A 12,528-nucleotide genomic window follows, 5' to 3' on the forward strand; every position below is an offset into this window, starting at 1 on the left:
CTCCGCCCCCCCCTCCGCATCCTTGCCCAGACTGCCCTCCCTCCTTCCTTTTGCAGTCAGCTGAGAAGCCAAACCGGAGAGCAGTTTTGTGCGGGGTTTTGAGCCGAGCAGCAGCAGGAAAAGGAGAAAAGGGGAAACCAGACGTGGGGATTCCTCCTCACACAAATACCTCAAGAAGAAGAACAAGAGAGGGACGTCATGGCACCAGCTGGGCTTAAGGCTGTGGTGGGAGAAAGTAAGATTAAACTCTTTTTGTTGTTGCTTCCTTCCTCTCTCCCCCCCCCGCCCACCTTTCATTTAATGGTCAATGAGACGGGGGCTGTCTATTCCCCCGCCTCCTGCTCCGTAGTCCCCATTGTAAAAATAAATAAGGGACGCAGCTGCAGAAATCTGGAGAGTTGGTGGTAGTGGTGAATGAAATAGAGTATTAAGAGGGATGGAAGGGGGAGATTTGGAGCGTCACTGCAGACCTTACGTTTTTTTGTTGGGTGGGGGCGCCCTCGATGGTCGAGGACGCTATGGGTCAAGAGATCCTTTCCAACACCACCCTTTTTATACAGTTAGTATCTATTCATATTATGAATAGCTTCTTGGCCAAAAAAGAGAAGCGTTCGTAACTGGAAGGGAAAAGGCAGAGGGGGATGCTGTTATTCTGCAGTATGTAGAGTGGAAGATGAAGGAGGGAGGGAAACAGTACCGGCTTGACTATCCCCCTCATCCTTGCCCCGTTTTAAGGCGGGGGGCGCTTTTACCAGTAGATGTATTCTTAGCAGATCAATGTAAGACTGGTGTCTTCTGTATCCTTAACGGATTTATCTGTGGCTGGAAATTATAATTGTTTTATGGCCTGCAATACAGAACAAGGAGAATGTGTGTGTGTGTGTAAGCGTCAACTGAGAAATCCTCTTGTACTTGCAGGTTCATTTGGGGTGGGACTGGGACCCCCCCCCCCCAAATCCAGTCCTTTATCCCACCCCAAAATCCAGTCCTTTATTCTCTCTATCCGACTCCTCCCCCACGCACAGTGGAAGATCTAGCGCAGATCCTGCAGTGTCAGTGCAAAACAGCCCGGTTGTTATCCCTCCCACCAATATCTCATGTATTTTTCTCTCTGCCATCCCCCCTTCAATAAAGCAATAATTATGGAGGGGGGGGTACTTGTGAAGAATCCAACGAAATTGAGAAGTCCTTAGAATGACAGCATATAATAGAAGCTTTTTCCTGCATGGGAGGCTGAAAATGAGAATTTGGTTTATATGTGCTCGCACTGATTTAAGGGGGGGGGGCCTTTGCACACGGAACTGAAATGCTATTTTTGGTCCTTTTGAGTTGTGCATTCTAAAGTATATCTAGGGAATGGTGTGGAAGGGAGATTTGCTTTATTGTTCATCCTGCAAAATTTTGCATTTTTTTTTTCTTAATGTGCCAGCCACATACTAAAATGTATCAATTATATAGGTCAAGTGACATATTGCCAAAGTCCTCTTCCATTTGTACAAGGCAAGTAAATAATTTCAGTCCTTTGTAGGTACGCAGATAAATAGTGAAGACGATAAGGTGGTGGTTACTTTTAATGGAGGGTATGTTGCTATGGCTCATTTAAATCCGCCGTCTGTCTGAAGTAATTACAGTTAAGCCGTGTTTTCAAAGGCAGTGCTGTCCAAATTATATCAGTCATTTAAAAAAGAAAAGCAACATAATGTTAAATAATTATTATTTTTGCTTTCTCATAGAAAATGAAAGGAGCAGAATCATAGCTGGGAAACAGACCAAAAAGGTGGCGGCTGGGGGGGCAGCAGCGGGGTTTTTTTTAGTATTTAGGAAAGAAGGCATCTTCCTCCATGTTATGACACTGGTTCAGCACTGCAGTCAGATGAGGCTGGAGATGGTGCGTGGTGCCATGACTTGGCAAGGTGGGGGCTGGGGAAAGAAATAATCCTCTTAGATTTATGGCCTGCTTTATGTTGCACTAAATCACCTGTCTAGAGACCACTGATCAGCATCTCTGCCTGACTGTTGCGTGTTCTCAATTCTAAAAAAGCATTGAGACTCAGGTGCTGCTAAAAGGTGGCGTAGGGGGAATGTTTTCTCCCTGCTTTAGCCCAAATACCACCCTTTCCTGCAAGGCAGGACAGAATCCCCCTCCCTCTCTAGAGCTTCAATTGTGTTTTTTTCAGAGGGGGCAACATAAAAAAAATAAAAAATGAGAAGAGCTTTGTTTGTGTTGTATCCCCACTTGCTGAAACATTTCTAGGCAGGAACGACAGAAAAATAAAATCAAAGCGTAATGATTGAGGCAATGAGGGAAATGCTAGCCAATCTCAGTGTTTGCTTTTGGTGACCTCTAGCCCATGCACTGTGAACCCCCCCCCTTAGGTATATCGTACCTTGACACAGTTCCGTTACAGCAGCAACTAATCATCACAATCATCAACCAATGAAGATGGTAATGTGAATTTCTTGGTGGTGATACTTAACGCTGTGAAAATTGGGCAGAATTCAGGACCCTGTTCTGTGGTTCTCCTTACAAGCCATGCTTTAGGTCTCTCAAAAGCGTGTGTGAGAGATGCTTAACAGCAGACTACCTGATTTATACCAATATGAATACCATTTTAAAGTTATCATGTTTTTATCCTTTGATAAAGCCAAGGTCAATGGATATCCTTTAAACCCAATTGACCACGTCTTGTGACTGTGAGTTGCATGAGTTTTAATGAAACAGAGGTGCAGAGATACTTAAGAAGCTGTTGGGTGGTTCTGTTGTATCTAAAGCAAGGGTGAGGGACCCATGGACCTCCAGATGTTTCTGGACCATAGTTTCCATTATCATGGACCATACTATCTAGGGCTAATAGGAGCTGGAGTCCCAACAACATTGGGTGGGGAGCGGAAAACACTTTTGTTCAGGCAAGTCTCTCTAGATACGTAAGATGTTAATGACTTTTAACCCCTCTTAAAATGTTTTGGGTGCATAATATTTTGGCTGCAGTTCATTCATTTTCACCTTTGTGTTCTTTTTTATAAAAACGTGCACCTAGACATTCCGTTGTTGCACCCATGACCTAGGTGTAAGGTGCCATGTAGCTCCTAGCTTTCATATCTCAGTTTCAAACACTGCTCTCTCTTATCTATATCCTGTTGTGAAACACAGTTTTGTGGGCAGAACTGTTGTGGCTTTATGAGTTCTGTGCAGGGATGCATTGACCTCTGCCTGTGTTTATCTGAGGGGCCTCCATGGCGAGACATTGGCCAGATCATGCAACATGCCTTCACAGCCCCTCTAGCCATGACTTCCTGATGCTTTGCATCCTCGGGGATGAAGTTATTTCCTGCCTTTCAGTTTCCTCTGTGTGCTCATTCCTTGTTTCCATCTGAATTGGCTTGTGATGGTGTAGGAACCTCTGAATGCAGCCAACTTTCTGACCCTCAAGAGGCTCCATGCCCTGTCCTTGCTGCACATCCTTGAGTGTTTTATTTTCCTGGCTGGGATGTGCCTTGTGGTGATGCCTCTCACTTGCCAGGATGGAGGAAAGAGAATGATGTGTGGCTATTGGTAGAAACTTGCCCACCATAACATCTTTATGCACCCCCTTGCCCAGATTATCCGGAGCTTTGGGCTGGGCTGTCACCAATATGCTGATGACACTCAGCTCTATCTGCTGATGGATGGCCACACTGACTCAGCCCCGGACACACTGACCAGATGCTTGGAAGCTGTGGCTGGATGGTTTCGTGGGAGCCGATTGAAACTAAATCCTTCGAAGACAGAGGTCCTATGGCTGGGTCGGGATGGTATGGGGATGAGGGACCAACTCCCTTCTCTTGAGGGGGCCCAGTTAGTGCCATTGCCTTCCGTTAAGAGTTTGGGTGTAATCCTTGACGCCTCCCTTTCCATGGAGGCGCAAGTTACAGCAACAGCCAAGGCGACATTTTTCCACCTTCGCCGCATCAAGCAGTTGGTCCATTACCTTTCCCGCCCCGACCTGGCCACAGTGATCCATGCGATGGTCATCTCCAGGCTTGACTACTGTAATTCGCTCTATGCGGGGCTGCCCTTGAAGCTGTCCCAGAAACTCCAGCGGGTACAGAATGCTGCAGCGAGGCTCCTCACGGGGTCTCTGCCATGGGAGCATATTCATCCAGTGCTTTACAAGCTGCACTGGCTCCCGGTGGAGTATAGGGTCAGATTTAAGGTGCTGCTTTTGACCTTTAAAGCCCTTCACGGCCTAGGACCCTCGTACCTACGGGACCGCCTCGCCTGGTATGCCCCACGGAGAGCCTCAAGGTCCATAAATAACAACACCCTAGTGGTCCCAGGCCCTAAGGAAGTTAGATTGGCTTCAACCAGAGCCAGGGCCTTTTCAGCACTGGCCCCAACTTGGTGGAACGCTCTGCCTCATGAGACCAGGGCCCTGCAGGATCTGATTTCTTTCCGCAGGGCCTGTAAGACAGAGTTGTTCCGCCTGGCCTTTGGCTTGGAGCCAATTTGATTCCCTCCCCCCCCCCATTTTCTTTTTTCTTTTCCTTCTCCTGAAATGAGGCTACATTTTAATATTTTAATGTTCCATTATTTTAATGTTGTATTTTATTTTTGTTTTTAAGTTGTAATCATTCATCTTGTTTTTATTATTGCTTGTAAGCCACTCTGAGCCCGGCCTTGGCTGGGGAGGGCGGGGTATAAATAAAAAATTATTATTATTATTATTATTATTATTATTATTAGGGTGTTACTTGCATTTTCTGCTCTGCCCATGTCTGCCTTTGGCTCCGACCCAGCACTAGGAATGTGGCCCCTGGAAAGTTGTATTGAAGTGAATACGGCCCTGAGACTGGAAAAGGTTCCTTGCCCCAGTGTACCTTCTTTGAAAAGGTGCTTGCCACACCAAAGTCAGTCACATCCGCACAATGCATTAAAAGCACATTTAAAGCACATTTATTTATTTATTGGGTTTTACCTTGGTGGAAGAAATCCAAGGAGTTCAAGGTGGCATCCTCAACAACTCAGTGATGCAGGTTAGACTGAGTGGCAGTAACTGGCCCAAGGTCACCCACTGAGCTTCAAGACCAAGTGGGGATTTGAACTCTGGCCCTCCTGGTCCCAATCTACACCACACTGGCTTTCATGGTTGTCCCTCAACTACCAATCTAGGAAACTATAGATTGGGGGAAGAGGGCATGACTGAGGTGAGAGTGTGGCCTGCGAAGAGTCCCAGGGGCCAGATAGGGAGACTGGGAGGCCAAATTTCCCCACCCCTGTTGTGATGTTGAACTGAAATCCTGCTGCCTTTGTTTTTTACCCACTGGTTCTAGCCCTGACCCCTGAAGCAACAGTGACCAACCCAGCTCCAACTTTTCTTAAACAGCCCTTCTGATCATACCATGCTTTCCCTGAATCTGGAGACCCAGCATGGTATAGTAGTTAAAGTGTCCTGCTAGGACCTGGGAGACCAGGGTTCAAATTTTAACTAGTCCATGAAGCTTGCTGGGTGAACTTGGGCCAGTTACTCACTCTTGGGCCAGTTACTAACTTCCCTCCCAGGGTTGTGGGTATTAAATGAGGAAGGAGAGAACTGTGTAGGCCGCATTGAGCTTTTTGGGGAAAGGGTGGGCTATAAATGCAGTGAATAAATATGAATACATAATTTTCTCTTCACCAGGCTAACAATATCATGCTCTGTTCCTGAAAGGACATGGTTTCCAGACCCTTAGCATCCTGGGCCTCATCTGCACTGTACATTTAAATCAGTATCATACAACTTTAATCAGTTGTGTCTTCCTCCACAAAATCCTGCAGACTGTCATTTGTTCAGGGAACTGAGAATTTTTAGATCTCCTGACACCTCCCTTGCAAAAGGGGACATTAAGGTTTTGCTTGATCTGACATTTACTGCATGTTATATGTTAAAAGAGAATTATATGAAAATGATATATAGGTGGTATCTGACACCAAGTAAGTTAGCAAAGATGTATAAATCAGAATTATATACCTGTTGGAAATGTAAGGAAAAAGAAGGTACCTTCTTCCACATGTAGTGGACATGTAAAGCTGTGAAAGGCTACTGGGAGATGATTTATAATGAAATGAAAACAATGTTGAAAAGGGCTTTTATTATTAAAAAACCAGAAGCCTTTCTCTTACGAATATTAGTTTTGACATAAAGGAAGATCTCTTTATGTATGCAACAATGATAGCCCGAATAGTATATGTTTAGAAATTGAAGGAAGGTACAATGCCGGCTAAGGAGGAAGGGCAGGCTAAACCAAAGAGTATGCTGAATTGGTTAGTTTAATTGGCAAATTAAGAAAACAGGAATGGATAATATTTAAGAATGTTTGGGAAATGTTTGTTGAATATTTGGAAGATTATTGTAAACGTTTAAAAACATTAGCAGGAATAGACTAAATCTAGCAGTGAAAATATAAACAAAGGGAAAATTGGTTGAGTTAAAATAGGGACTAATTAGAGTTTGCAGCAATGAAGGAGAACTTTAATGAACCATGGGGGGGGGAGAAGGGAGTCAATCTTTAATGTATGGATTGTTTGATGTATGTTGATTTACAAAACTGAAAATGATAAATAAAGTCTATTTAAAAAACAAACAAACAAGTTTTGTTTGCCTGTTGCACTGAACACAGGTACATGCTGTCTCTCCACATGTGCAAGTGTTTGTGTGAAAATGTGTACATTTGTACTCAGCTGTTCATTTGTACTCCTCAGCTGTTGTGTACACAGGCTGTTACCTTGTTGAAAATGGGATATAAATAATTTTACCGGTGTACTGCCCAGCTGTTAGGGGTGTTCCCATTCAGCAAGTATACAATGAATGACATTCAGCAAGGATACAGCTGCACACTTGAACAATCATTCACTGGCATCATTCAAGAGAGTAGAGTTCTGTGTACACCATAGTTGAACGTACACACATCAAGTGTTCACTCTTTCACACAAATGCTGTTTCATGTGTACTTGTTCCTGTGGTCAGTGTAGCATACGAATGAATCTATTGTGTACATATATTGCACGTTCATTGACTGTTACCTGTGTGAATATCTGTACAGTGAATGTTCCATGAAGGCTGAGATGTTTTAATATTTGCCAGACAGCTGTAACCTAGGGCTGTATCTCTTTGTTGATTTAGGATTGGAGATGAACGGTTTAAAAATATTTTGGCTAATTTAAAACCCAATTAATTGGGTTACTTATTTTTAATCTAAGTCCTCAGGGGGTGGGTGAAAACATGGGTGGCTGGTACCATTTTGAAAGAGGCATATTTCCTCGTTTTACACAGAACCAGTTTTTTTAAAATTAAATTATTTATATGCTGATATTCATAGAAGTTTACATTTATACGTAAAATCACCCAATAAATATAAAAATATTACGATGAGAAATTGGCTAACTAATTATGGAAATACATTCTTAATTGCCTGTTTAAGCCTAATGGAATAGAAAAATTTTCAACAGGCATTGAAAATTTGAAACAGGCGGTGCCTGCTGAATGTTTTGGAGGTGGGGGAGGGGTGATTAACAAAATCAATCCTCCCGGCAAACTGGGAATATCCCCTCAGTCAGACAGTTTAGGACATACCACACCTTTCCTCAGCAGAGTTTCTTTTTCTTTGATAAAAATAAGTCTTTCACAAAAATGTAAACTAAGCTTTAGTAATAAAGAAAACTACAACAAAATAACATGATGAGAGAAGCCAAATAAAACATGAGGCAAGTTTGAGGCAAGAAACAAGAAGAGGCAGTTTGTCCCTCATAACTGACACTCTCAACTGAACACACCCTGAAGAGAGGGGATAATTCTGGAGCAAAGCACACAAGCCCCGCCCACCAGATACCAGGCACTCTACTATTCAAATTAGGCCCAGGTGTTTTTCTTACAAGCCACTTCTCACTGTGCCTAATTTGAATTAATCAATTTTAATTTAGCATGCAAATTCTCAAAACCTTCTTATTTCAACATCCAACAATTTCTGTACAATCTTTTTTGTTCTCACTATACAAAATTGTATCATCTACCTTGCTTTATACCAGGGGTCAGCCAACTTTTTCAGCAGGGGGCCGATCCACTGTCCATTAGACCTTGTGGGGGGCTGGACTATTTTTTTTTGGGGGGGGGAATGAACGAATTCCTATGCCCCACAAATAACTCAGAGGTGCATTTTAAATAAAAGGACACATTCTATTCATGTAAAAGCATGCTGATTCCTGGACCATCCGTGGGCTGGAATTAGAAGGCAATTGGGCTGGATCCGGCCCCTGGACCTTAGTTTGCCTACCCATGCTTTATACCTTTGTACATTTCCATTCTTAGATCTAACTTTTTCTTAAACACCTATTTGCACCCTATAGTTCTTTAACCCTTGGCAATTTAGTAAGTGTCCAAGTGTTGTTTTATTCAATGCTCAATTTCTTCCTTGTCTGCTTCCATCAACTTGTCAGCTTCTTCTGCAGGAAGTTTGCCGATTTCTTTCCATGTGTCAGGTTCACCATTAGGCACTGCTTTGGTGATGTATGATAGTTGCTCTGCTGGCACACCTTTGTTAACTCATGATGAGTGTCTGATTAAAGGTTCTAATTGTTCATCCATATCATCACACACAGCTTCTTGTCCTGACTCTGTTTCCCCTGGTAAAGTACAGTATCTTACTTGGACTAGTTTTCTCTGTTCTTTCAACTTCTGTGATCAGTTTTACTGGAACCTCTTCAGTTACCAAATCAGCATTAGTCTGTTTCTCTTTAAAATAGTTCTAATTAGGAACACATGCACAAGATTGCTCTCCTTCTCTAAAATACACTACTCACTTTCACTTCTCCTGTCCTTGGATTAAGAATTATGTAACCTTTGCACCCCTTCTCAAAGCAGACAAATATTCCTAACTCAGTCCCGGTGCTAAGTTTGGTATGTCTTTGTGCTGGCACATATGCAGTGGCAGCACAAAGACATACCAAAGACTTGTTCCAAAGACTCTAATGTGACTGATGTTCGATACTCTTCCAAAGCAAAGTTCAAATGCTGCTTTATTTGCAGCTTTTGTTGGCAGTCTGTTCTTCAAATATGTTGCTGTCATACTTGCCTCACCCCAAGACTCAAATGATAAATTAGACTTCATCAACATACATCTGACCATCTCCACCAGCGAGCAATTCTTTCTCTCCGCTATTCCATTTTGTTCTGGGGTAAATGGGGTGGTGTGCAAACGTTTAATACCATTTTCCTCTTTAATTTCTCTGCAGTTTCTGATTTTTCCTTTAAAAGATAAGTTGTGCAGTATCTGGAATAATCATCAATAAATGTTAAAATTCACTTATTTTTCCCATGAGACGTTGGTTGAATTGGACCACATATATCAGTATGAATAAGTTGCAAAGGCTCTGCTGAGCTTCTCTAGTTTTGCTTGGGGAAAGAAGGTCTTGTTTCCCAGCAAAGAGCTTTCACATACTTCACCATTCAGGTCAACTTTACAAGGCTTAATCTCCATTCCTCTCACCAAAGTCTCTATGTCCCAGCCTTTTGTGCTACAGATGAACACAGGTTGCACTTGAATTCTACTTGACCATATTCACCCTTTCTTGGCCTGTATTTAGTGCAAAGACTCCATCATTTTCAAAACCTTGTGCATGTAAAACTCTGCCTTTGGTAATTACACATCTGTTGTGATTAAAATTTCCATTAAAACCACACTTGGTCAGGGTTGACACACTCAGCAAACTGTTAATTCTGGCAAGTAAACTACCTTTCTCACTTCATTACAAACAGTTCTTCTGCCTCCAACACACTTCTAGTTGGTGCTCTTGCTCCTTTTCCTTGCACAGAAATTTTGTGCCCATTTGCAACCCTAACCGCTCTGGTGAGTTTTCATTTAACTCACTGAAAAAAATAGCATCACATGTCATGTGCAATGAAGCTCCTGAATCAATTAACCAACTAGAAGAGTTACTGTTCCTCATCACTGGTCATCGGCCACTCTGGCGGCAGTTGATGAGGACTGGAGTCCAAGAATATTTGTAATTTATGGAAATAAAAAGTGAGAGGGCACTATGTATCAACCACCTCAAGCCCTACAATTGGCAGAGAGGGCTCTGTTGGTGTTGCCTTTTCTGGCTGCTGCCCATTTGGCATGGATTGGTGGTGGGACCTTCTCGGTGGTCGTTCCCCATTTGTGGAGTCTCCTTACTTTGAGGTACATCTACATCCCTCAATTTTGACTTTCAGGTGAAATTTTAAAACATTGCTTGTTTACCCAGTCATTTGAAGGCATGTATAGATATCAATTCCTGGCAACCATGAAGTTAATAACTGTGTGGGTGAGGTTTTTCTTCTTCCGTATTGACCCTAACACATTTCAAAGCAGCTGATCTCTTCCTTGGGAGCACAGTACACATAAATAATATAAAATAATATAATATTCAGTAATCTATTAGGATTTAATGTTACACAATAAAATTAACTCCCAGACATCAGCAAATAATAAACAGAAATTCACTCTTAACAATTACAATAAATAATTACTAAACTCTGATCAATAAAAATAACTAGTCACAATGCATAAAATACCACAATACATACAAAACCATGCAAAAGGATAAAACTGAGAAACAAAGACACACGACTTATAAAATCATAGAATTTTAAGGTTGGAAGAGACCTCAAGGTGTTCAACCTCCTGTAATGGAGGAAGCACAGCTAAAGAATCCATGACAGACAGCCACCCAACCTCTGCTCAGAAACCTCCCGTGATGGAGAGTTCATCACCCTGCGAGGGAGCCCATTCCAAATGCGGAGAACATTTGTATAGCCTCTTCATGAAGTTGATTTTTGATGGGGCTGTGGCAAGGGAAGAAACTCCCTTCACCTGTAATAAAAACTTCCCAAAGGCTGCTGCTTGTGCTTCCTGTCCCACCACACATGTTAATTTTTAGCCTTGCCCTGAATCTGTGTTGCTTTCTGTATTTATTATTGCCTTTGTATCCTGCCTTTTCTCCAAAGAGCTCAGTGTGCTATGCACACTTCTTCTCCCTCTACATTTTGCCCTCAGAGCAAACCTGTGAGGGAAGTTAGTAGTAGTGACTGTGGCCCAAGGTCACCCAGTGGGATTTGTGGCTGAGTGGGGGATTTGACCCCTGGTCTCCCAGCTACTCAGTCTGACACTCTAACCATTAATACAACACTGTCTCTCTGTCAAGGTAGTTATGGGCATCTGCTTACAAATCTCCCTAACTAGATTGTGGCTTTTTAAAAGAGTAAAATAAAATGTTGCCCATAGACATTTGTGTTATGCAGAGTTTGTTGTCGACAGCCCTGATGCTGAGGGATTTGGACCAGCAACAAGGTGAATCAGCAGTAGCGGAAGCTGCTACGGGTTTGTTGATTCTCTTAGGAGGTCACCAATCTGGCACAGTTCTTCTTTCTTTTCATTGATTCTAGGAATAAGAAGACTGCCAGCTTCCTAAGATGGCATGGGCATGATAGTCTGATTCTTATTTATTAATAGCTTGCTTTTCCTCCAAGGATCTCTCAAAATGTCTAATGCATTGCCTGCTAACAATCCCATGGAATTTGGTGGGTTGGCTTTGCTGTCTTCTACATGGCAACTACTCAAGGGATGCTATTTCCCCAGCCCCACCCCTCAGAAAGCTAGCACCTCAGGGAGAACACTTCTGGCCTGAAGTGCTTGTTTTCCAGCAGCAGAGAGGATTATTGTTGTTGGCTTTCCCCCCAATGCGGCAAGTGAATTGGCCTGAAGTAGAACATAGGAATAGAGGAAGCTGGCGTATACTGAATCAGGCCACTGGTGCATTTAGCTCAGTACTGCCTGTGCTGATTGACGATGACTTTCCTGTGTTTCAGGCAAGGGTCATTTTGAGCCGTGTCTGGAGACTGGGAGATTTTGCATGCATAGCATATGCTCTGCCACTGAGCTATGGCCCTTCCCTTAAGAGAGGGGAACATAGGAAGCTGCCTTATACTGACTAGGCCATTGGTCCTGCTAGCTTAGCATTGTCTACATGGGCTGACAGTGGCCTCTCTGGGTTTCAGGTAGGGAGTCTCTCCCAGCTTTAACTGAAGATGCTGGCACATTCTACATGCAAAGCCATGAAGCTATGACCCTGGTACAGCTCTAGAAGAACCCTACAGTTCTGTTTGTTTGTTTGTTTGTTTAGATCTGCTGGAAAGCAGCCATGAGAGAGGGCTGGACTGCATGCTTGCATCTATGTTATCATCATACTGCTCTAGCTATACATCTGTAAATAAATGGATCAAAAATATCTAAAGCTTTTGTGCAATGATCTTCAGAGGAAAATATAGTCTCTTTGGCTGTCCTGAATACGTACTATCACTCTATTAGCAAAATAGGCTAGTTGGTGCCTATAGGACTGTAGCCAAAAACGGGCTACTGAGAAAAAAGTGGCTGTATTCACATACTGTGTGGAACCTCAAGCTTTGCAGACACTAGGAAAATACCCTCCGCCAACCCGTGTGCTTGATGGCCACTGGATGCCGAGGGCCTGTTGGGGTA

General features: G+C 43.0%; 1 protein-coding gene across 3 annotated transcripts in view; it reads left to right on the forward strand.

The window, feature by feature from the left end:
• The window catches only part of LOC309524338 (syntaxin-binding protein 1), a 56,884-nt gene continuing 44,356 nt past the window's right edge, over positions 1-12,528 (forward strand). The window contains exon 1 of one of the 3 annotated variants that reach the window (XM_082208921.1): positions 1-235. Coding sequence is in view for 2 of the 3 variants with exons in the window: in XM_082208919.1 (XP_082065045.1) it covers positions 199-235 (37 nt within the window). In the remaining variant the exon portion in view is untranslated. The remainder of the gene's footprint in view (positions 236-12,528) is intronic. The other 2 variants (XM_082208919.1, XM_082208920.1) reach the window with 2 other exon arrangements.

The sequence above is a fragment of the Podarcis vaucheri genome (genome assembly GCF_965113315.1).
Source record: "Podarcis vaucheri genome assembly, chromosome: Z".
NCBI classification, from domain to species: domain Eukaryota; kingdom Metazoa; phylum Chordata; class Lepidosauria; order Squamata; family Lacertidae; genus Podarcis; species Podarcis vaucheri.